Genomic DNA, 26,393 nt, shown 5'->3' with positions numbered 1-26,393 from the left:
TAAAATAGTAAAATAATAATGATAATACTTTTTGTATTAAATCATTATATTATTTGACAAAAGGATGTTTTTTGAGTACGTTTCCTCAAGAAAACAATATGTATATTGATAAGATTTAAATTTAAAATTCATTGAAAAAGTCACAACTATTCACAAGCTGAGAAACTAATGTGAATTTCACCCATGACAGGAGTTGACGGAAGGAATTGTCATTTGACTCCCTAATAAAGACAAGTCAAGTAACTCGAGGATAAATTTGTTGAAACTGTGAAATACTGAAGAGTAATTTTTTTTTTCTCCTTTCTTGTACACTCCATTATTTTTATTTTGGGTCTTGAGTTATGCCCCCATCCTATAATCCAACCCACGTACCCGTTCGGATAATCTTTCGAATTCTCATGAAGCTTTTTTTTTTTTAACTATTCTGTAATATCCAATTTCTTTGGAGAAATTCAAATTGTAAGGAACCCTTCCTCGGGATTTCAAAATAAACCACAAAACATAAAGAACATTACTATATAACAGTGATTGATGCTCCAATTCTTTTCGATCGGTTACTTTTCGAAAATAGCTTATGTCAGTTTTTTAAAAGTTATAATACTTTATTTTCACGTTAAAAATAATTTTTAATAAGTATAAATACTCAAATAAACTACTCTTATGATTATATATCTATATTTACATATACACATACATATTGTTATTATAATTTTGACTGATGTTTATAAAGTTGGTATAGAAAAATTTTATGATTGGTTTTAATAAACTAGGTCTCCTTCTTCACATTTTAAAGAACAAAAAAAAAAAACAAAATTTACTAAAAAATACAAAAACAACACACAAAAATAATATAAATAGATAGAAGTTCATACCTAATACGTGATAGAGATGTATTTGTGTTGAAATTGTGAAGATTAGGTTAAAAAATAAAAAATATATGAAGATTGTGTTAGAATTTGTGAAGATTAGGTTAAAAAATTAGAAATATATGAGGATTTTAATGGCACTATAATGGTAAAAAATATGTGTGAGAAAATAAATAAAATCTGGTGTTAATAATTAATAATGGTAATTTTGAATATTTATTGTATTAGATTTTTTTTTAATTTTAATAAGCATAAGCCAACTTTAAAAAGTTTTTTCTTAAATACTTTAAAAAGCATCCCTAAATTTTAAGAGCCACAAACTTAAACACTTGAGTTTTTTAATTTAACCAACACAAAATAAAATTCAAAAAATTTTACCAAAACCCAGCCTAAATCACACATAACACCCTGAAGCTGTACTCCAGCGAAGTTGTTCGGTAGCTCCTTAGAACGGGAATCCCAATAAGGGACAGAGCTTAGTTCAGACAAGGGGGGCCATGACCCCCCAAATTTTTTATAAAAAAATTAGTGGTACTTTTTTAAAAGATAAAAAATAGTTCAATTGACTTAAATATTTTACTATGACTTAAAGTATCCAATAAATTCAATAAGCAACACTCCCTCTATCTTTAAGTTTAAATATAAAAAATTAGATATTTTTTATTTAATTAATTTAATATTATTTTATATTTTACTGTTTATTTAATTTAATTTTTTATATGATAAAAAATAATAGAATCAATAAGTATTAATATTATTGTATTTGTATAAATTGCTAAAAAAAATTCAATAAAAATTATAAATTTTAATATTTGTCCTTCTAACTTCTTCTTTACATATTTTATAAGATATATATTCAAATTTTATATAAAATAATAATGAAAAATTAAAGAATTGATACATTTTTTAAGAGGAAGGTTAATATTTAAGAAGGAAAACATATAACTTTTATAATATCAACACCTGTAGATAGTTCTTCCACTTTAATGAATCACGAAAAAAGTGAAATACAACCTTTAAAAGTTCAAAAAGTTACATCTGATGAGTTTGACCTTAATTTTTTGGAACGAGACCCTGAAAAACGGCTTTAAATTTGACAATATCACCTAAACCAGAGAGATAAAATTAGACGAATTTAAATGGGATCTATATTAAAAGCATCTTGACAATTATCCTCTATCTGGTCCCCCCAAAATTTTGTTTCAAGTTTCACCACGGGTTGAGTGGATAGAGTTCAGATACTAATCTTCTATTGGTGAATCTAGCAAAAAATAAATAAATAAAAAGTGTACTTTTAATTTTTTTGTTTAAGAAAGTTAAAAATTTTTATTATTGTTAATTAATAAATTTATTAGTTTTATTATATTTTAAAAGAGTATTGTCATCAAACTTTACAATAATTAAGTGTGAAGACAAATATCTCTCTAAAAAAATATTTTAATTGTGCATTGAAACTATCTTCATATATCCAATACTTCATATTTTAAAAAATACAAAAGATGAAAAAAAGAAAAGAAAGGTGCATGGGAAATTTATCTTTTGCCACAATAGGAAAATAATTTTATTGTTTTTTCGGTTAAATTGAAAAATAATTTCTTAAAAAATAACTTTTGACGTGAACTGGTAAAAAATATTTATTTGGGTCTAAGATGTCTCTTTGGCCCAAAATTTTTTATAAGCAGTCACAAATATTAATTTGGCCCATAATGTTTTGGATAAAAAGTGTACTAAGCCTAAATCACAACATCTGTTTTTTTTTTAAATGAGTCGCAACACTATTTTTTTCCGACACAAGTCACAACATCGTTTAATGCAGTGAGTTAGGTTAGGCCTATAATAAACATGTGTAACTGAGACTGAAAAATATGGGCTTTTAGGTAAATATTACTTCTCCTCAATATCCTAAAAGTAAACTAAAACCATGTACCAAAAAGAAAAAAAAAAAAAAAACAAGAGAGGAAAGCAAAATCCTTTGACCAGAACAGGATTTTAATGTTCTTTTTGAATTTTTGATTATGCAAAACTAAAGTTTCCAAATTGATGATTTTGCTTAGTATCATGCATTAAAGAAAGTGTGTTTGTTTCGATACGACGATAAATTTATACCAACTGATAAATAAAAATATGGACAAATTAAAACATTTTTTTCAAAGATAATAGGTTATATTTCATTAATTATTAAAAAATGAAATACAAAGATGTCCAAAAACAGGACAGCATAATAAAAGGTGGAGATTTCTCAAAAACACTACACTGAAGGTATTCATTCAACGGTGCGTGGTCGAAAAATGAAGAAAAATCTTAAAGAAGAAAGAAGGATAAATCCAATTGCATGCAACTAAGAACTTGCCTAGTGGAAATGACGACCTAAACTGGGAGTTCTTTGGATTTCACGGAGCAACTTCACAGAGCTTGCTAAAATGACAGACGGCATAAAAGTAGAACCTTCAAAAATCAACCATATTTATGTACTATCAATCATATTTATACTCCTCCATAAATCCTAATTTCTGATGTTCATTCATATAAAAAAAGTAAAAGAGCACATCTAAAGAACAAAAAAAAATTCAGAAGAACTTGATCTTGAAGAAGAAACAAATTATCTTTTGGAAAAGAGGAAGAAGAAGAAGAAGCCCTTTCCCAGTGGAGCTTCCACGGCACCTGCCAAATTTTTTGATGCTTTCACAGAATTCAATTGCAATACCGTATCTAATGCGTTTGTTTGTTTGTTGTGTTTCAGGTATTTCTAGAAATTCTTTGCACAAGAGGCGCACCACTGGTGGAAAGAAGAAGGTTTGTAGTTTGGAGGAAGAAGAGAAAGTATGCTTTCACTCTCTTTTTCAATTCTCTGTTTTTCTTAATTTTTTTTCCGAAGTGCCTTAGTAACTTAGTTTCTCTTAGTTTCAAAACCAAATCCTTCCAAATTTCAACCCTCGTCTGAATTTCAACCCAAATCCTCTGTCTATATCCAATACCAAGATGATGGCACAGAACTTTGTAGTTGATTTGAATAATCCCCTTGTTGATCGATGATTCTAATATTTACTTGGATCACTGATTTCATGTTATTGCTTTTGGATCATATTTACAGCTGTAGTAATTTTTGGAGACTGATTCTGAATATTTTTCCCAAATTGACGTTATTGCTTGAGATCTTATGTGTGTGGACATGCAGATGGCCTTCTATTTCCGTTGTGGTCAATGAGACTAAAGGCTATAACAAACTCTCTAACTTTCATTGGACCTGTTGGGTGAATTCTCAGTGTTTCTTTGAGTATTGCTTGAAGATAAGGAAGGTTGACAATGTCTGATTCTTCTGCTATCCTATTATTTCCAACCACAGTTTTAATCTCTTGTCTTGCCCTCTCCATCACTTGAGGATGATTTATCAACTCAGCTAGACCCCATTCTATAGTTAATGCTGAAGTGTCTGTTCCTGCTATAAATATGTCCTGCAATATTGATGAAAATGAAATTGGTAAGTTCAAAAATTAATGCTTCTAGATATAATTTTTATATATACGAGAATCTGAAACTTACCAAGATGAAGGCCTTGATGTTCTCTTTAGTCAAACGTATCTCAGAGTTATCATCTTCATGTATGTCCAATAATATATCAAGTAGGTCTTTGATTTCACCATCTTCTCCTTCCTTCTTCCTCTTCATCCTTTCCTCTTGATGTTCCTTGATCACTCTCTCCATCAAGGAATCAAACCTGTTCCGAATCTCCTCAACCCTTTTTCTGATACCTTGCAAGTCCCAGTTCTTGAGGAACCAAATGAAATCCGAAGCATTAAACTTCCCGGTAAGTTCTGCCGTGTCCTGCACCAGCTTCCGTACCTCCTCAGCCTCACCATCATTTTCCATATGGGTCTTGCTCATGATCATCCTCGAGATAACGTTATTCGAAAGCTTCAAGAGTTCTCCTCCAACATCAACAGCTTCACCAGCCATCCCTCTCTTAAGCAATAACCTCAAGAATCTCTCTGTCTCTTGCCTCCTCAATGGTAAAAGCTGGTTTAGCGTGTCGCCTCCGAGAAGTTCAGACATGCAAATCTTCTTCATGAATGGATGACTGTTGTTTTGTGGATAATGGTGCTTGTTCATGCTGTAAACTGCCAAGTGCTAACACATTCAAATTCTTTGCAGGTTAAACTTCTCTTGGGAATGCTTGTCACAAAGTGTGGACAGGGTGCTGTTAAAGATGTCATACCCGAAGAACATATGAAACTTCTTACCAACATACGCAAGGTAATTTGGACAAGCATTATAGTGTATTTTTTTCCTTCCTTTGGAAGAGTTTTTCTGAGATTTTCAATCAATTTCCTAACAGATCCAGGAACGGAAAGAGAGAAAATGGGGTGCTAAATCTGAGGAAACTAAATCACATTTCTCCAAAGCAACCAAGTCCGGGTAACGGTCAAAGTATTTGGTTGCATTATTAGGGACAGAGAAAATAGTTTCAGCACCAGAAATCTATGTTTGTGACTCTTGAATTTCTACCCAATTTCACATTTGATGTAGTATTGTTTTGCAAGTGTATATGATTGTTGCATATATGAAAGCAAAGTGAATGTTACTTTAGTGACTAGCTAGAAAAGCTACATCCAGTATGGTGCACCAAATGCCATTTTAAAACATGTTTGTGCATTAATATGGCATTGAAGCTGTGATTTTTGTTATTATGCACGATTCTTTTATGCACTGACAAATATATGTAAGCTTATTTTCAGGCAAAGTATGTAGAATCATACAAAAATCTTTTCAGATTTTGATGAAGAAAGTGGTGGGAGTGATTTTTTAGAAAAAAGCTGACTCTCGGTTGAAAAAAACTCACTCTCGCTTTGTTTACTAATAAAGTAATAATTTAGAAAAAAAAATATGAAGAACAAGGGTGAGAGCGACTATGGTGAGAGAGCGAGAGGAGTGGAAAACACCGGGAGGGGTAGAACTAGACAATTTAGTAGAGATACGAGGGTTTGAAATCGAGAAGAGTATTGTCGTTTGAAAAAGGAATCATTCTCTATTTTTGTAGATCATCTTCCTGAAGATATATCAAAGAGGGAGTTATACCACTTGTTCAACTGGACTAGACGTATAAATGACATCTATCTCTCACGAAAACAAAAAATGGAAATACATACGTTTTTGCGTTCGTTCGGTCTACAACGAAGGGTGGCGATATGAAGGCTATTGCGGAGATGAATAGAATGAGATTACGAGAGAAGGTTGTTTCAGTAGGAGAAGTTAGGTATCAACGTACGAATGAAGTAAAGAGCAGGAAGAGAGATCATGAGGCGGGTGACGCTCAGAATATTGTTAAGCTTCAACCTCAACAAGAGGAAAGCCGAAGGGTTCCAGAGAAAAATGTGAAAGAGAAGAGGGACAATGGAAAAAAAGAAGATCCACATGGTAATGGGTGGACGAAGAAGAGGAAAATTTCGGTGGCAAAAGTGAATCCAGACTGGTTACAGAGGAGTCTAATAGCGGACGACAAAGGCTATTGAATTTACTTCTTTAAAGTGCATGATTGCGAAGAATTTGCCTCAAGTTGTGCAAGTGCGAGAACTAGGAGCGTACAAAGCACTCTTGACTTTTGATAGTGTCTTGAATGCAAAAGAAGCTGACACGTTCAAAATGAACAACCTGTTGCAATTTTTTCAAAGTGTATGGAGATGGGATGAGGAGGAGCGCAGTGAAACTCGAAGGCTATGGTTAGAGTGCTTTGGTGTTCCTTTGCAAATGTGGTCAGCAGAAACATTCAAGATAATAGGAAGCTAATGGAGATAAGTTGTCGGGTGTGACAAAGCCACGGAATCATACCTCTCATTCAGCATGAAACGGGTGCAACTTGATACCTGTATCATGGACATCATCAACGAGTGGATTCACGTCACAATTGGGACTAGCGGATTTGATGTCCTGGTTAAAGAGGTTGATCATGAGAGTTATGGAATAGAGTGCAAGCTTGCAGAGGTGGTTGAAAGCAATTCAAGCGCCATAGTACCGGTGGAAAGCAGAGATCCAGTGGTTGAGTTGGTGATGGCGGTGCCAAGAGAGGAAGAAACGGAGAAAGACAGAGTAGTAATTCCAGAGAATATTTTGAATGAATGGAGTAATTGCAATTCAATTCAAATTCGTGCAGCAAGAGACACTGATGATTCTAATTTAGAGAAAAGTGATGATTTTATGGGATATAATGATTTGATTATTAATGATGCTGAATCAGAAAAAACAGTTAGTTGTAATTATGAGAACGGTAGGTTGAAGAAAAGGCATTTTTGGAGGAAAAAAGAAACCCAAAACAGGCTTCTTAGAAGGCCCAATAATGATTTTTGTAATACTTGTGCCAAAGGAGAGAGCTTGGGCCTCATTTCCTTACTTGGAAGCCCAGCTCACGATGATGCTGCTGGAGGAGGTGGGCTCGTGAGTTCGGGTCAGGCAAGGGTGGACCGTGTTGTAGCCGCTCCAAATCATGTGTCATGCGCTGCGGTTCAACAACATTTTGAAGGGGAGATCTCTCTTCTGGACGGTGCACCTGATCCACGCAGCATGGGAAAGCTGAAGGCAGAGCTCCAAGCCGGCGAGCAGCGACGGGTTAGTGAAGGTGAGGATGCCGTCGGGCCTGCAGCGGTGAATGCTTCTCGCGAGTGACAACCGTTGGGACGCCCCCTATGGAACCAGTATCATCGCCTGGGTACCACTCATCGCTGGCAATGACGGGGCTACGCTCTTCAATGGATGGTGGGCTTGACGAGGAAACGGTGGTGAGGTATTTCGTTCGTGGAAAAAGTGTCGCGAGCTCCCAAGATGGTCTGATTAGAGGTGGAGAAGACGCACTTGGAGGCTGCCCGATCTTGAATGATGCAGGGATTGATGGAGGCAGAATCGAGACTGGGATTGTGGTGGACATTGGCGTTGGAATGCCGGGAAATAGTGATGGAAACGCGTTGGAACGGGAGGAACAGATGCTGGAAAAAGGAGGACTTGGGAGTTGGCTATTGAATCAGGAGCCGTGCAGTACAACGACAAATATGATATCATGGCAATTCTTCAAGAACAGAATGAAACATTAGCTCAAAAGAGGAGATTAATGAAGCAGAAAGAAAAGGCACGAAGATGCAGACCCAAGAATCTCAAAAAGGTGTATAAAATAGTATTAAAATGATTTTTAGCTCTTAGAATATTAGGGGGTTACGGGGTGTTAGAGAATTAAGTATGGTGAAAGAATTAAAAAAGAAACAAAAAGTGAATATGCTAGGTTTGGTTGAAACTAAGATGCAATTTGTAACTAAGTTTGATATAGTACGTATTTGGGGAGTGATACTGTAGGGTGGGAGTGAGTAGGGTCGGAAGGCACATCTGGGAGTCTGTTATCAATGTAGGATGACATCATGTTTAAAATGAATTAGTGTTACAAAAGGGAGAGATGGTTATGTGTTGAAGGAGTGCTTTTAAAAAATGAGTTCAATTGTGCGTTTTGTTTAGTATATGGTGCTCTTATTAGGATTGAGAAAATGGTTGTGTGGGATGAACTGAGCTTTATAGCTGGGTTATGTCAAGGTCTGATGTGCTTCATGGGAGACTTTAATGAGGTTATACAGGTTGAAGAGAGAAAAGGTCAGGACAGGTTAATAGTGTCGGCAGAAGAGTTCAAGGATTGGATTCAAGATATGTAGTTAGTGGACTTACCGTTGAATGATCGAAAATATACATGGTTTAGAGGTTGCTCCTGCAGTCGTATTAATAGAGTGATCTATTGAGTGTAGATTGGCTTGAGAAGTTTCCAGAAACTCGATTAAAAGGTGGAATGAGAGGTTTGTCAGATCACTGCCTAATTATAGTTGAGGACTCAAAATTCAGCAGTGGTGTGAATGGCTATCTGACTTTGGGAGGCTGTGGTCTATTCCATGTTCACTGAAATAACATTTCGAGAGTTGGACAGGAGTCGTCAGGAGGAAGGAGGAGCGAAACAAGTGGCTCATATGTTTCTTTGCAATTATTTGAAATGTTTAGCTAGAGAAGAACGAGCGGATCTTTAATAACAAGGAAGTCGAAATGGAAGAGGTGTTTCACAAAATCTTGACCAGTTACAGAGAATGTAGTTTGGATCCCTTTTGTTGTTAATGACAATGCCAGAGATAACACTAGGGATTGTTTTCAGGTTTTTTGTTGGATATTAGTGTTTTAAACTTTGTTTGAGACTTTATCGCTCCACTTTATTATGTTGAGCTCGCTAATTCAAAAAAAAAAAAAGAAAAAAACATATGAAAATATTGATGTAGAGAAAGGAACAATTAATTATTTATTTTAGTTTAAAAATGTGAAAAAACAGCAAGTAATGCAAATCCGCAAACCCCAATAGTTATTGTTTTTATTGACAAGGTGATCGTGTTTACAAGCAAAAAACGAAAAAGGAAAAAAAAAGAAAAAAATTGAGAGAGGAAGTCCAAAACTTTTTCTCTCATTCGTATAATCCAATTCCTCTTCCTCCTTTGCAGTTTGCAATCTAAGTCTACATTTCTGCATTCAATTTTTTCAGAAGAGAAAAGGATGGTTCTGTTTCAGAAGATTCACGAAGCTTTCAAGGGCACAGTAGAGAGGATCACGAGCACTCGAACCGTCTCAGCCTTCAAAGAGAAAGGAGTTCTCAGTGTCTCCGAGTTCGTCACCGCCGGCGACAATCTCGTTGCCAAATGCCCCACTTGGTCCTGGTAAATTTTTCCCCTTTCTTTTTTTTTCATCCCAAAGATTTCATCTTTCTTAATTAGGGTCCCCGTTACACGATGTTTCCGTTCCTCTAATGGCTATTCGTTATTTCCAAAATATTTATATTTTTTAATCTTCTTTCAAGCCTCAAAATTTTACCTCTCAGAAGGGTTTTGATCAAGTTATATAGCTTTGGTCCTTGTAACAAAGGGTTTGGGGTCATATGGGACTTTTCGGGATGATTTGAATCATGTACGTATATTAACTAATAGCAAGCATTGGAAATTTTCATTAATTTGTGTTATGGCAATTGCTAAAGCTCAAAATTAAGAGGTCCTTCTTTTTGTGCCCTAATAAATTTGAATGTTTTGTTTTTCCATTGCATAATAGGGAATCAGGTGAGCCAAGCAAAAGGAAGCCATATTTGCCAGCAGATAAACAATTCTTAATTACTAGGAATGGTAAGAGTCGAGCTTGGGATGTATTTGTATGTCATACATCTTCTTTGTTCTTGTTATCTTCAGTCTAGTTTGAACTGTATTATGTTGATCTTTCTGTCCTTAAAGCTAGAAAGTTATGATACCTGTATTTTCCTGAGGTTTCTCTTGAATTTGTTATCTATGGCTGTCCTCATTAATGTTGGTTTACGAAGTTGCTTAACACTTGACAGTGTCGTGTTTGCGAAGAGCTGCATCTGTTAAAGAAGAATATGAAGCGGATGGAGGAGAAGTTCTACTTGATGATGAAGAAAATGATAAATGGCTAGCAACTCATGGAAAATCTAAAGGTATGTATGTTGCTGGAGGCATTATTCTAGGGTTGTGTTACATTGCCTTACACAAGCTTAGGGTTAGGTTAGTCCACTGCTTAAAATGACCCCCACAATCTTAGTGCAATAATGGTTTTGTAGTATTGGTTTTTTACAAATATAGGCTTTTTCCAAAGTTAGTTAGTATTATGTTCATTAAATGCAAGTAGTGAGGCAACAGCATCACAGATCGGTGTCAACGTCAGACTCTCATGTCGAGCTTCTGGGCGTGCCACAACCCCCATCTAATCATAAACTTCCACCTTTCTTTCCATCACAGATCGGTGTCAACGTCAGACTCTCATGTCGAGCTTCTGGGCGTGCCACAACCCCCATCTAATCATAAACTTCCACTTTTCTTTTCCTAAAACAAACTCTTACCAATTTTTTCCACCCTCGTCATCTATGTTTCGATCTGTGCTCATTGTTGAGACCAGATGTCGTTTCTATGTTTCGTTGAATTCCCTAATTCTACTACTCCTTTTGACGAAAAAGAGAATGAATGATCAAGTTGCTCCATTGACATACTCACATAAGCATATTGGGTTGGCCAATCAATTCCTTTAATAATTCGTTTTCTACCTTGGAACTGCACCCCTCCCCCTCACCCTCCACCCACCACAACCACAATAAAAAAAAAAATCCTTGAGGGGCTTTCCATACTTGAATTAAGTTCTTCCCACTTGTGAGTGGCATACCAGCAAATGTCCTGGTAGACAAGTAACTTTTTTTCCCTTGAGTCCAGTGTGGCTAGCTCACCTCCAACCTACAAAGACCTAAGGATTTATCTGCAAAATATTAAAATCTCCAAAATTTTAAATAAATTTTTAAGCTACTAACCAGAATTGAAATAATTACCATTGAAATTGAAATAAAATCCATCCTATGGTTATGAGCATGAGTTATGCATGTGTTTATAATACCTTTTTATACACGACTAGCATAACTCCCAAACTTGTGGGAGTAACAAAACAAGAGCTTCTATTCTATATCAGTATATTGTGATTTTGTTCTAATCCCATTCCCTGAAGCTTATACCTTACACCTTTATTACTTTTTATTTCTTTCTTTCAAGAAACCAAATCCAACGAGAAAGAGGATTTACCTTCCATGGAAAGCTAGAAATCAGCAAAAAGGAACCTATTAAGCAAATTTCATCCTACATGAGAGGTGATGAGGAAGACGATATTTCGGATATAGCTGAGTTTGAAGAAACTGATAACATTGTTACAGACCCTGTAAGTTGGGTATCACTTTCTAGGAAGCTAGATTGTTGTTTCTTAACTGTTATACAACTGTATTTGGACTAAAAAGTGAAGTTTTATTGAATCACATGAAAGAGAACAGAAATGTGTATCGACTGTCATATGCAGATGTATTCTCATACTATGCTTGTTGTAAGAGTCTTTTCAGGCTGGTCTGTCTTTGCAATATTTGTTGGAATTAAAATGATAGGTAGGATGTAGGCAATTACAACCTGAATGTGAGCTCTAACTCAATTTTTTATTTTAATACTTTTTATTTTTTATTTGCATAATTTGTAATAGTAATATATTGTTTCAAATAATTCTCCACTAGTTTACTTATTTTTTATTAACTATATATTTTCGTTGTTTACTTGTTTAGTACTGATTTAAGAAATGTGATTTTGTCATTGTTTACTCTTTAGTCTACATATCTAGTGGCTCATGAATCTGATGATGATAATATTCTACGAACCCGAACTTACGACATCAGTATCACGTAAGATGAGTTTCAAACTTACAGTGTAACTTTTCTTGATTGCCATTTGTTCCTGAACAAACTGCTACTTGTGATATTAGAGAAGATTGGGTATCTTTTCCTGACATATCACACAAGTGTTAAGATTTTCCTGAACAAATTGTTGGAGGATATTTATTTCTAACATATTTGTATTTCTCCTATTTTCCTTGTATCTTGTTCTTTCTGTCAGATAGAAAGGACTACCTATTTTGTATTTGAAACAAACAGTCTTTAGACAATAATTTGAATAGTTCTATTTGACTTATTTGTAGGTATGATAAATATTATCAAACACCTCGAGTATGGCTTACCGGGTATGATGAGGTTTGTTTTTCACAAGATCTTTTAACTATATATATTCATTCACTTTTGTCGGTCTATAAGCCTACGATGAACCTACCAGGACAACTACTGTTTGCTTATTTTAAGTAGTGGATATAAATGATGTTAATATCCCGAACTGGGGGCTCAGGGGGTGGGTTGATAACAGTTCCTTATTCTTTTTTCATTTTTATACCTTGGAAACTTAGTTCACTGGTTTATGATCCCATCTTTCCATCTTGCAGTCAAGGATGATTTTACGACAAGAACTTGTCGTTGAAGATGTTAGTCAGAACCATGCTCACAAAACGGTGAGATATGACATGAATTGTTTATGTGAAGGATATTTTATCAAAATTCAATACGATATTTATTTTTGGATGAATCATTTTGAGGTATAGATCATAGTTACATGCTTAAAGGCTAAAACTATTAAGCTTAATACTTCCTATGTTTTTAACCCCTCTATTTATCAATTTATAAACTTATGTTAATACGTTATTGTTCTAAAATGAAATATATATAGGTAACAATTGAGGACCGCCCTCACTTGCCTGGTAAGCATGCATCTATTCATCCATGTCGACATGGAGCAGTGATGAAGAAAATCATTGATGTTTTGATGTCACGTGGGGTTGAGCCAGAAGTTGACAAGTAAGCCATTTCTTTCCAAGATATTATTGCTTTCAAGAAATGTAATTAAGATCTTCCACATGGTGATATAAACTGGATTTTTCTTTTAATAAATCTAAAGCAACATTGTCTATAATTGTTTACAACATCCATACAAATATTGTTTCCTCATTAGCTTCACAATTTTTTATTTATTACTTATGTAATTACTGGCTTTCAGGTGATGGAATATTTGATTATGGAATCTGCCTAAAGATTGTTTGTAGCATATAGTCAAGCATGCATCTATTTTTTGTTCAACAGTCATTCACCCCTTTCCTAGTTTCTGTGGTTAATTATATTATGTTCCTTGAGATAGGGGCAACTTTATATGCTTGAGATGCCATATTGAATTCCAACATGTATGCTTATGCCTGTTAATTTTACTTCAACCACTCCGTACGACTTGAATTCCCATAAATAATGACTTGTTTTTATTCATATTCGTGAGTTGTGTAAGCTTTCAACTGGAACTTGGTACGACGCTTCTGGATCTGGTCCCTCTTAGCAATGCTTGACTTAGTATAATCACATTTTATTTCTTGGAGTAGCATAACTAAATATAAGTAATGTATTTGTGTAGGTACCTGTTCTTATTCTTGAAGTCTATGGCCTTTGTAATTCCAACTATTGAGTATGATTACACATTGGACTTTGATTTTGGTAGCTCCATCAACAACTGACTAAGGTAACTAATTTTTATTTATTTTCCTTAGTATCATAACATGGTTTTTTTCTTTCATTCTTATATTCTTTTTTTTAGATGGTAGCAGCATATTCAAGTATAACAGGGGAATATACTCCATTGTTAATTTTTCATTGGATCCAATGCAGAAACACTCAGTCCTTTTATCTTGTTTTGTTGCACATGTATTCAGATTGCGAATCAACCTTGCTGTTGTTGCCAAGTGTACATGTCATGTAAATTACGGCCACATTAGTGTGGTTTGGTTATTGTTTTTGTACATATATAGCTAACTCTATGTCACTCTATAATGAAATATATGGCAGCCAATGTTTATCGTTACGTACCCCCTAACTTCTATTTTAAAAAAAAAAATCATAGATTTCATTAAGATAACAAGAGTTACAATTATGACCACTTGAGTCGGTAATAATAGAAGAAATGAGATTTTCCAACAAAAATTAACCTAAAGAGAATGATAATCAAATAGAAGTCACTACTCACTTGTGTGTAATCTCACTTAAAATGTGCGGTGAAACTTATAGATGATTTTGCTTAGTCGCTTGTGCTCTTTATGCATAGGAAATTGAGTGTTAAATGAAGATCAAAATGTGTCACCTTACATGGTTTTTAAAAGCGAATCACTTCCTTAATGTTGAGCTTGTTAAGCTATTATGTACGCTTTTGTAGTGAAATGTTGATTAGATTTGGACTTATAGCTTGATAATTATATGACATTTAAGTTGAGTTATGTGAAAGATCACCCTCAAATATAGGACTAGCGAATTTTAGAGTTTAATTTTGATGTACTTACAGTGTAAAAAGTTTTATACTAAGTTTTACACTTTATACTGTCATCTAATCACATTAGTATTTTTGTATCATTTACGCGGATAAAGTAAAAGGTTGTTATATTTACTAATATAACGTTACGTAATTGGATGTACGTGTAAAAGATAAAAATAAAACTGTCTTATACTCACATTAAATCAAAATTGATTTCTTAAGAAATTGCTAATATCCCTTACCAATTACATAACGTTATTTTTTGGTAAGGGATATTAGCAATTTCTAAAGAATTTAATTTTGATTTAGTGTGAGTATAAGATAGTTTTTTTTTTACATATACATCCAATTACGTAACGTTATATTAGTAAATATAACAACCTTTTACATTATCCGCGTAAATGATTCAAAAATACTAATGTGATTAGATGATAGTATAAAGTGTAAAACTTAGTATAAAACTTTTTATACTGTAAGTACATCAAAATTAAACTCTAAAATTCGCTAGTCCTATATTTGAGGGTGATCTTTCACATAACTCAACTTGAATGTCATATAACTATCAAGCTATAAGTCCAAATCTAATCAACATTTCACTACAAAAACGTACATAATAGCTTAACAAGCTCAACATTAAGGAAGTGACTCGCTTTTAAAAACCGTTTAACACTCAAGTTCCTATGCATAAAGAGCACAAGCGACTAAGCAAAATCATCTACAAGTTTTGCCGCACATTTTAAGAGTAATTTACACACAAGTGAGTAGTGACTTCTATTTCATTATCATTCTCTCTAGGTTAATTTTTGTTGGAAAATCTTATTTCTTCTATTACTGCCGACTCAAGTGGTCCTAATTGTAACTCTTGTTATCTTAATGAAATCTATAATTTTTTTAAAATAGAAGTTAGGGAGAACGTAACGATAAGCATTGGCTGCCATATATTTCATTATAGAGTGATATAGAGTTAGCTATATATATACAAAAACAGTAACCAAACCACACTAATGTGGCTGTAATTTACATGACATGTACACTTGGCAACAATAGCAACATTTATTCGCAATATGAATACATGTGCAACAAACCAACAAAACAAGATAAAAGGACTAAGTGTTTCAATGTTGGATCCAATGAGAAATCAACAATGGAGTATATTCCCCAGTTATACTTGAATATGCTGCTTCCATCTAAAAAAAATATAAGAATGAAAGAAAAAAATTCATGTTATGATACTAAGAAAAATAAAAAAAAAATCAGTTACCTTAGTCAGTTGTTCCTGGAGCTACCAAGATCAAAGTCCATTGTGTAATCATACTCAATAGTTGGAATTACAGATGCCATAAACTTCAAGAATAAGAACATGTACCTACACAAATACATTACTTATATTTAGTTATGCCACTCCAAGGAATAAAATGTGATTATACTAAGTCAGGCATTGCTAAGAGGGACCATATCTAGAAGTACCATATCAAGTTCTAGTTGAAAGCTTACATAACTCACGAATTTGAATAAAAACAAGTCATTATATATGGGAATTCAAGTCGTACGGAGCGGTTGAAGTAAAATTAACAGGCATAAGCATACATGTTGGAATTCAATATGGCATCTCAAGCATATAAAATTGCCCCTATCTCGAGGAACATAATATAATTAACCACAGAAACTAGGAAAGGGGTGAATGACTGTTGAACAAAAAACAGATGCATGCTTGACTATATGCTACAAACAATCTTTAGGCAGATTCCATAATCAAATATTCCACCATCTGAAAGCCAGTAATTACATAAGCAATAAATAAAAAATTGTGAAGCTAATGAGAAAACAATATTTGTATGGATGTTGTAAACAATTACAGACAATGTTGCTTTAGATTTATTAAAAGAAAAATCCAGTTTATATCACCATGGGAAAGATTTTAATTACGTTTCTATGAAAGCAATAATATCTTGGACAGAAAGGGCTTACTTGTCAACTTTTGGCTCAACCCCACGTGACATCAAAACAACAATGATTTTCTTCATCATTGCTCCATGTCGACATGGATGAATAGATGCATGCTTACAAGGCAAGTGAGGGTGGTCCTCAATTGTTACCTGTATATATTTCATTTTAGAATAATAACGTATTAACATAAGTTTATAAATTGATAAATAGAGGGGTTAAAAACATAGGAAGTATTAAGCTTAATAGTTTTAGCCTTTAAGCATGTAATTATGATCTATACCTCAAAATGATTCATCCAAAAATAAACATCGTATTGAATTTTGATAAAATATCCTTCACATAAACAATTCATGTCATATCTCACCGTTTTGCGAGCATGGTCCTGACTAACATCTTCAACGACAAGTTCTTGTTGTAAAATCATCATTGACTGCAAGATGGAAATATGGGATCATAAACCAGTGAACTAAGTTTCCAAGGTATAAAAATAAAAAAAAGATTAAGGAACTGTTATCAACCCACCCCCTGAGCCCCCAGTTCGGGATATTCAAATCATTTATATCCACTACTTAAAATAAGCAAACAGTAGTTGTCCTGGTAGGTTCATCGTAGGCTTATAGATCGACAAAAGTGAATGAATATATATAGTTAAAAGAAGATCTTGTGGAAAACAAACCTCATCATACCCGGTAAGCTATACTCGAGGTGTTTGATAATATTTATCATACCTGCAAACAAGTCAAATAGAACTATTCAAATTATTGTCTAAAGACTGTTTGTTTCAAATACAAAATAGGTTGTCCTTTCTATCTGACAGAAAGAACAATATACAACAAAGAAAATAGGAGAAGTACAAATATGTCAGGAATAAATATCCTCCAACAGTTTGTTCAGAAAAATCTTAGCACTTGTGTGATATGTCAGGAAAAGATACCCAGTCTTCTCTGATATTACAAGTAGCAGTTTGTTCAGGAACAAAATGGCAATCAAGAAAAGTTACACTGTAAGTTTGAAACTCATCTTACGTGATACTGACGTCGTAAGTTCGGGTTCGTAGAATATTATCATCATCAGATTCATGAGCCACTAGATATGTAGACTGAAGAGTAAACAATGACAAAATCACATTTCTTAAATCAGTATTAAACAAGTAAACAACGAAAGTATATAGTTAATAAAAAAAATAAGTAAACTAGTGGAGAATTATTTGAAATAATATATTACTATTGCAAATTATGCAAATAAAAAATAAAAAGTATTAAAATAAAAAATTGAGTTAGAGCTCACATTCAGGTTGTAATTGCCTACATCCTACCTATCATTTTAATTCCAACAAATATTGCAAGGATAGACCAACCTGAAAAGACTCTTACAACAAGCATAGTATGAGAATACATCTGCATATGACAGTCGATACATATTTTGTTCTCTTTCATGTGATTCAATAAAATTTCACTTTTTAGTCCAAATACAATTATATAACAGTTAAGAAACAACAATCTAGCTTTCCTAGAAAGTGATACCCAACTTACAGGATCTGTAACAATGTTATCAGTTTCTTCAAACTCAACCATATCCGGAATATCGTCTTCCTCATCACCTCCCATGTAGAATGAAATTTGCTTAATAGGTTCCTTTTTGCTGATTTCTAGGCTTTCCATAGAAGGTAAATCCTCTTTCTCGTCGGATTTGGTTTCTTGAAAGAAAGAAATAAAAAGTAATAAAGGTGTAAGGTATGAGCATTAGGGAATGGGATTAGAACCAAATCACAATATATTGATATAGAATAGAAGCTCTTGTTTTGTTACTCCCACAAGTTTGGGAGTTATGCTAGTCGTGTATAAAAAAGTATTATAAACACATGCATAACTCATGCTCACAACCATAGGACGGATTTTATTTCAATTTCAATGATAATTATTTCAATTCTGGTTATTAGCTTGAAAATTTATTTGAAATTTTGGAGATTTCAATATTTTGCAGATAAATCCTTAGGTCTTTGTAGACTGGAGGTGAGCTAGCCACACTGGATTCAAGGGAAAAAAGGTTACTTGTCTACCATAACATTTGCTAGTATGCCACTCACAAGTGGAAAGAACTTAATTCAAGTATGGAAAGCCCGTCAAGGGTTTTTTTTTTATTGTGGTTCTGGTGGGTGGAGGGTGGGGGGCAGGGGAGCAGTTCCAAGGTAGAAAACGAATTATTAAAGGAATTGATTGGCCAACCCAATATGCTTATGTGAGTATGTCAATGGAGCAACTTGATCATTCATTCTCTTTTTCGTCAAAAGGAGTAGTAGAATTAGGGAATTCAACGAAACACAGAAACGACATCTGGTCTCAACAATGAGCACAGATCGAAACATAGATGACGAGGGTGGAAAAAATTGGTAAGAGTTTGTTTTAGGAAAAGAAAAGTGGAAGTTTATGATTAGATGGGGGTTGTGGCACGCCCAGAAGCTCGACATGAGAGTCTGACGTTGACACCGATCTACGATGTTGTTGCCTCACCTCTTGCATTTAATGAACATAATACTAACTAACTTTGGAAAAGCCTATATTTGTAAAAAGCCAATACTACAAAACCATTATTGCACTAAGATTGTGGGGGTTATTTTAAGTAGTGGACTAACCTAACCCCAAGCTTGTGTAAGGCAATGTAACACAACCCTAGAATAATGCCTCCAACAACATACATACCTTTAGGTTATTCACGAGTTGCTAGCCATCCATCATTTTCTTCATTATCAAGTAGAACTTCTCCTCCAGCCGCTTCATATTCTTCTTCAACAAATGTAGCTCTCCGCAAATACGGCACTATCAAGTGTTAAGCAACTTCATAAACCAGCATTAATGAGGACAGCCATTGATAACAAATTCAGGAGAAACCTCAGGAAAATACAGGTATCATAACTTTCTAGCTTTAAGGACAGAAAGAGCAACATAATACAGTTCAAACTAGACTGAAGATAACAAGAACAAAGAAGATGTATGACATACAAATACATCCCAAGCTCGACTCTTACCATTCCTAGTAATTAAGAATTGTTTATCCGCTGGCAAATATGGCTTCCTTTTGCTTGGCTCACCTGATTCCCAATTATGCAATGGAAAAACAGAACATTAACAATTAATGAGGACACAAAAAGAAAGACCTCTTAATTTTGAGCTTTAGCAATTGTCATAACACAAATGAATGAAAATTTCGAATGCTTGCTATTAGTTAATATACGTATCCCGGAAAGTCCCATATGACCCCAAACCCTTTTTTACAAGGACCAAAGCTATATAACATGATCAAAACCCTTCTGAGAGGTAAAATTTTGAGGCTTGAAAGCAGATTAAAAAATATAAATATTTTGGAAATAACGAATAGCCATTAGAGGAACGGAAATATCGTGTAACAGGGACCCTAATTAAGAAAGATGAAATCTTTGGGATGAAAAAAAAAAAGAAAGGGGAAAAATTTACCAGAACCAAGTGGGGCATTTGGCAACGAGATTGTCGCCGGCGGTGACGAAGTCAGAGACACTGAGAACTCCTTTCTATTTGAAGGCTGAGACGGTTCGAGCGCTCGTGATCCTCTCAACTGTGCCCTTGAAAGCTTCGTGAATCTTCTGAGACAGAAGCATCCTCTTCTCTTTTGAAGAAGTTGAATGCAGAAATGCAGACTCAGATTGTAGACTGCAAAGGAGGAAGAGAAATTGGATTATACGAATGAGAGAAAAAGTTTTGGACTTCCTTTCTCAGTTTTTTTCTTTTTTTTTCCTTTTTCGTTTTTTGCTTGTAAACATGGTCACCTTGTCAATAAAAACAATAACTATTGGGGTTTGTGGATTTGTATTACTTGCTAGTTTTTCACATTTTTAAACTAAAATAAATAATTAATTGTTCCTTTCTCTACATCAATGTTTTCATATATTTTTTTCTTTTTTTATAATTAGCGAGCTCAACACAATAAAGTGGAGCGACAAAGTCTCAAACAGAGTTTAAAACACTAATATCCAACGAAAAAATCTGAAAACAATCTCTAGTGTTATCTCTGGCATTGCCATCAATAACAATAGAGATCCAAACTACACTATTCTCTGTAACTGGTCAAGATTTTGTGAAACACCTCTTCCACTCCGGCTTCCTTGTTATTAAAGATCTGCCCATTCTTCTCTAGCTAAACATTTCAAATAACTGCAAAGAAACATATGAGCCACTTGTTTCGCTCCTCCTTCCTCCTGATGACTCCTGTCCAGCTCTAGAAATATTATTTCAGTGAACTCGGAATAGACCACAGCCTCCCAAAGTCGGATAGCCATTCACACCACCGCTGAATTTTGAGTCCTCAACTATAATCAGGCAGTGATCTGACAAACCTCTCATTCCACCTTTTAATCGAGTTTTCGGAAACTTCTCAAGCCAATCTACACTCAATAGACCACTCTATCAATACAACTGCAGGAGCGGCCTCTAAATCATGTATATTTTCGATCGTTCGACGGTAAGTCCACTAACTGCATATCTTGAATCCAATCCTTGAACTGTTCTGTCGACGCTGTTAACCTGTCCTGACCTTTCCTCTCTTCAACTTGTATAACCTCATTAAAGTCTCCCATGAAGTACATCAGACCTTGACATAACCCAGCTATAAAGCTCAGTTCATCCCACACAGCCAGTTTCTCAATCCTAATAAGAGTACCATATACTAAACAAAACGCACAATTGAACTCATTTTTTAAAAGCACTCCTTCAACACATAACTATCTCTCCCTTTTGTAACACTAATTCATTTTAAACATGATGTCATCCTACATTAATAACAGACTCCCAGATGTGCCTTCCGACCTTACTCACTCCCACCCCCCCAGTATCACTCTCCCAAATACGTACTATATCAAACTTAGTTACAACTTCATCTTAGTTTCAACCAAACCTAGCATATTCACTTTTTGCTTCTTTTTTAATTCTTTCACCATACTTAATTTTTAACACCCCGTAACCCCCTAATATTCTAAGAGCTAAAAATCATTTTAATACTGTTTTACACACCTTTATGAGATTCTTGGGTCTGCATCTTCGTGCCTTTACTTTCTTCTTCGTTAATCTCCCCTTTTGAGCTAATGTTTCATTCTGTTCTTGAAGAATTGCCATGATATCATATTCATCGTTGTACTGCACGGCTCCTGATTCAATAGCCAACTCCCAAGTCCTCCTTTTTCCAGCATCTGTTCCTCCCGTTCCAACGCGTTTCCATCATTGTTTCCCGGCATTCCAACGCCAATGTCCACCACAATCCCAGTCCCGATTTTGCCTCCATCAATCCCTGCATCATTCAAGATCGGGCAGCCTCCAAGTGCGTCTTCTCCACCTCTAATCAGACCATCTTGGGAGCTCGCGACACTTTTTCCACGCACGAAACACCTCAACGCCGCTTCCTCGTCAAGCCCACCATCCATTGAAGAGCGTAGCCCCGTCATTGCCAGCGATGAGCGGTACCCAGGCGATGATACTGGTTCCATAGGGGGCGTCCCAACGGTTGTCACTCGCGAGAAGCATTCACCGCTGTAGGCCCGACGGCATCCTCACCTTCACTAACCCGTCGCTGCTCGCCGGCTTGGAGCTCTGCCTTCAGCTTTCCCATGCTGCGTGAATCAGGTGCACCGTCCAGAAGAGAGATCTCCCCTTCAAAGTGTTGTTGAACCGCAGCGCATGACACATGATTTGGAGCGGCTACAACACGGTCCACCCTTGCCTGACCCGAACTCACGAGCCCACCTCCTCTAGCAGCATCATCGTGAGCTGGGCTTCCAAGTAAGGAAATGAGGCCCAAGCTCTCTCCTTTGGCACAAGTATTACAAAAATCATTATTGGGCCTTCTAAGAAGCATGTTTTGGGTTTCTTTTTTCCTCCAAAAATGCCTTTTCTTCAACCTACCGTTCTCATAATCACAACTAATTATTTTTTCTGATTTAGCATCATTAATAATCAAATCATTATATCCCATAAAATCATCACTTTTCTCTAAATTAGAATCATCAGTGTCTCTTGCTGCACGAATTTAAATTGAATTGCAATTACTCCATTCATTCAAAATATTCTCTGGAATTACTACTCTGTCTTTCTCCGTTTCTTCCTCTCTTGGCACCGCCATCACCAACTCAACCACTGGATCTCTGCTTTCCACCGGTACTATGGCGCTTGAATTGCTTTCAACCACCTCTGCAAGCTTGCACTCCATTTCATAACTCTCATGATCAACCTCTTTAACCAGGACATCAAATCCGCTAGTCCCAATTGTGACGTGAATCCACTCGTTGATGATGTCCATGATACAGGTATCAAGTTGCACCCGTTTCATGCTGAATGAGAGGTATGATTCCGTGGCTTTGTCACACCCGACAACTTATCTCCATTAGCTTCCTATTATCTTGAATGTTTCTGCTGACCACATTTGCAAAGGAACACCAAAGCACTCTAACCATAGCCTTCGAGTTTCACTGCGCTCCTCCTCATCCCATCTCCATACACTTTGAAAAAATTGCAACAGGTTGTTCATTTTGAACGTGTAAGCTTCTTTTGCATTCAAGACACTATCAAAAGTCAGGAGTGCTTTGTACGCTCCTAGTTCTCGCACTTGCACAACTTGAGGCAAATTCTTCGCAATCATGCACTTTAAAGAAGTAAATTCAATAGCCTTTGTCGTCCGCTATTAGACTCCTCTGTAACCAGTCTGGATTCACTTTTGCCACCGAAATTTTCCTCTTCTTCGTCCACCCATTACCATGTGGATCTTCTTTTTTTCAAATTTTAAAATTTAACTCATCCTAATTTTATATTTTCAAGCCAATGAGTAATAGCTCAAATGGCATAATCTCCCCATACTCAATTAAGAGGTTGCGGGTTCGAATATTTTATTTTTTCTCCTATCTTTGATTAAAAAAAAAAAAATTATATTTTCAAATAATTTAAATAACAAAACAAAAATATATCTAAAAAACAAAAAAAAAAATAAAAAATTCCTTCTGAAATCTGGTTTCAGAAAGACAGAAACCCACTTCATCTTCTCAAGTTCCTCCCTCCTGTTCGTATCTCTCTCTCCCCCTGGAGCTCGGGCTCTCTCATCTTTCTCACCGTGGCGTCGCCGTTGCTCTCTGTCTCGTCATCGTCTTGCACATAGTCGGGCGCCTTCGTTGCGCTCTTCGTCGCCGGCGGCAGAAGCAGCAGGTCTTGGGACTCGTCGTCTTCTTGCTTCGAGTCTCGCCGTCAGCCTCCTTCGCGCAATCAGAAGCTGTTTCATGATTTGGTGAGTTCTAACAAAGGTAGGATTTTATTGTTCCAAGCTAGTTGAAACTTGAAACCGTGACGCTGATGTTTTCTCCCCTTTCCATTGGAATCATCGAAACCAAAGCCACACACTGTTAAAACCAGTGTTCCTCCTTCGTAGTTTCCATCATTCATTGCAAGCTTTTCTCCATTTCCTCGCACACCATTCTCCATTCCTTCTTCGACCTCATCGCCACAAAGAATCCTTATATTCTCGCTCTCCCACTTCGCTAGATCACGGACAGAGGATTTGGGTTGAAATTCAGACGAGGGTTGAAATTCGGAAGGATTTGGTTTTGAAACTAAGAGAAACTAAGGCACTTCGGAAAAAAAATTAAGAAAAACAGAGAATTGAAAAAGAGAGTGAAAGCATACTTTCTCTTCTTCCTCCAAACTACAAACCTTCTTCTTTCCACCAGTGGTGCGCCTCTTGTGCAAAGAATTTCTAGAAATACCTGAAACACAACAAACAAACAAACGCATTAGATACGGTATTGCAATTGAATTCTGTGAAAGCATCAAAAAATTTGGCAGGTGCCGTGGAAGCTCCACTGGGAAAGGGCTTCTTCTTCTTCTTCCTCTTTTCCAAAAGATAATTTGTTTCTTCTTCAAGATCAAGTTGGTACAACTTCTTTGAATCAATTATTATAAAATGAACAATTTTAAGAGAATTATTACAATGATTTTACCGACAATGATTTACAGCAACATTTAGATCAGAAACAAAGTAAATTAATTGGTTAGCAATTCAACATCATCTCAAAATACAAGGAGAAGGAAAATCTGGAAAAGATGGAATAGGGGAAGCGACGATGCAGGGACTCACCAACTGACTACGGTCTACGGCGACTCGGCGACGGCGAGGTCGCGAAAGCAGAAGACGACGAGCGACGACGACCCGACGAGTTGCTTCTGTCGCCGGCGACGAGGATCCCAGGGAAGGCCGCGACACGTGGAGACGTCGGCGAGTGTGACTGAGACGAGATTCGAATGAGACTGAAAGAGACTGTAGTGGGCTAGTGTGAGAAAGAAGAGAGAGTTTTAGTCTGACAATTGAGAGAGAAACATTCTTTGAGAGAGATGTAAAAAAACTCAGAAAAGATAAGAACACTAGAACAGTTCTTCTGAATTTTTTTTTGTTCTTTAGATGTGCTCTTTTTTTTTGTATAAATGATCATCAGAAATTTATGGAAGAGTATAAATATTATTGATTGTACATGAATAATCAATCAATGTTGTTTTATTTTTAAATTATTTAAATTTATGCTGATGTGAAAAATAAATTCTATATGATTAATTATTATTTGTCTATATTTTAAATATCTCTATACGTATTTATTATCGTACTAAAGCAAACACCTTTTAGTATAGGGATGAATAAGTAAACTTTATTTATTTGCAATTTAGTGGTCCAGATCTTATAATTGTCACTTTTGCAAGACTACAATTATTTATCACCTCGGCCGAGAAAAGAGGGAAGAAGACCTTCAACTTGAAACTGCGTGAGCAAAATCTAACATATATAATATACATATATATAAAGAAGGGTAATTTGAGGCCATAATAAGCATGAAGATAACAACTGGGGATGCGCATGAATATTTGTGGCAAAAGGGACAAGGAAATGCTGATTACAATGGTATGAAACAATGAAAAGCCAGAAAAGGTTAATATTGCCGCAATAGTGGAGAGATTAATCGAGAGTGGATCCTCTCCGGTGGAAAAAAAATTGAATAGTGTCCAGTGTTTGATTTCACCATTTATTGTTCTCTCTTATTAATTTCTAGTTCCACTTATAGAATTAAAGGTGAGAGATCACACTTTATTCTGTCCAGTAAAAAAAATGGAGGAAATCTATTTCCAGATTAATCATATATTGCTATCAGCATGGGATTGCAACAACATTAATACTTTTGTTCAGCAAAAGAGATACAAGTACAAAACCAAACATGTTTAAGAGACCACATACCATTCCTAGCTTATTCCGATCTAAATTAAATTATGATTAGTAAAAACTTTACTATAAACTAATTTTGAACAACTTTTTAAAAATTAGGATTTAAAAAAATAGAATTAGAATATTAAAAATGCGTCATATAAGTTTAACGCAAATTTTTTGCATAGTAATTTCTGCAACGTGAACGCCATCTCCTTACATTACATTGATGGAGGACAAGTGTTTGAAGAAATTAAATGGTAATAACAATTGTTGTGGTGGAAGCTTAATAATAATCCATGGAAGTCACATGGAAGCAAGTGGCACACTCTCTTCCTTTTTATAAGATGTAATTCTTTAATTTTGTAGGTATTTTTTTGCTCATTTTGCTCTTTCTTGTTGTCACAATTTCAGGGGCACTAGTCACATGGTCAGGAGCATTAGTCACGTGTTCACTTTTTTTAACAGTATTATTTTTATTCTCATTATCATAATCTTCCAATTGTACCCGTATTTGACCCATTTGCACATTATTACCCTCCCCATAAAAATCGACTTTGTCTGCAAAGTTGAAGGTTAAAAAGGC

The 26,393-nt window shown here is 35.3% G+C and overlaps 2 protein-coding genes, 2 long non-coding RNA genes and 1 pseudogene across 8 annotated transcripts; 2 read left to right on the top strand and 3 right to left on the bottom strand.

Moving 5' to 3' along the window:
- Positions 3,360-5,671, top strand: LOC107625839. 4 transcript variants are annotated; one of them, XR_002357879.1, is made up of 5 exons: positions 3,367-3,659; positions 4,042-4,162; positions 5,016-5,117; positions 5,200-5,279; positions 5,600-5,671. XR_002357879.1 is itself a non-coding variant. In XM_016328568.2 (4 exons), the coding sequence occupies exons 1-4, from the start codon at positions 3,543-3,545 to the stop codon at positions 5,610-5,612; spliced, it is 339 nt and encodes a 112-aa protein (XP_016184054.1). In that variant the 5' UTR covers positions 3,360-3,542; the 3' UTR covers positions 5,613-5,671. The 4 variants fall into 4 exon arrangements, 2 of the variants coding, with proteins under 2 accessions (XP_016184054.1, XP_016184055.1); XR_002357878.1 differs by having other exon boundaries at positions 3,368-3,686; XM_016328568.2 differs by lacking the exon at positions 4,042-4,162 and having other exon boundaries at positions 3,360-3,686.
- On the bottom strand, positions 3,728-5,020 carry LOC107625838 (cytochrome P450 93A2). The gene is made up of 2 exons (XM_016328567.2): positions 4,407-5,020; positions 3,728-4,318 (listed from the first exon to the last, which is right to left on the bottom strand). The coding sequence occupies exons 1-2, from the start codon at positions 4,971-4,973 to the stop codon at positions 4,022-4,024; spliced, it is 864 nt and encodes a 287-aa protein (XP_016184053.1). The 5' UTR covers positions 4,974-5,020; the 3' UTR covers positions 3,728-4,021.
- On the top strand, positions 9,399-12,869 carry LOC107627732 (annotated as a pseudogene).
- Positions 16,137-18,156, bottom strand: LOC107628496. Of its 2 annotated transcripts, XR_002357875.1 has the most exons (4): positions 18,091-18,156; positions 17,081-17,657; positions 16,923-16,988; positions 16,137-16,707 (listed from the first exon to the last, which is right to left on the bottom strand). It is a non-coding gene; the product is annotated as an uncharacterized LOC107628496 (long non-coding RNA). The 2 variants fall into 2 exon arrangements; XR_002357876.1 differs by lacking the exons at positions 16,137-16,707; positions 16,923-16,988 and having other exon boundaries at positions 17,081-17,123; positions 17,235-17,657.
- LOC110269012 lies at positions 24,212-25,092 on the bottom strand. Its single transcript, XR_002357874.1, has 2 exons — positions 24,698-25,092; positions 24,212-24,326 (listed from the first exon to the last, which is right to left on the bottom strand). It is a non-coding gene; the product is annotated as an uncharacterized LOC110269012 (long non-coding RNA).

The sequence above is a fragment of the Arachis ipaensis genome, chromosome B02 (assembly GCF_000816755.2).
Source record: "Arachis ipaensis cultivar K30076 chromosome B02, Araip1.1, whole genome shotgun sequence".
In the NCBI taxonomy this organism is placed as follows: Eukaryota; Viridiplantae; Streptophyta; class Magnoliopsida; order Fabales; family Fabaceae; genus Arachis; species Arachis ipaensis.
This window is presented reverse-complemented; position numbering and strand designations above follow the sequence as displayed.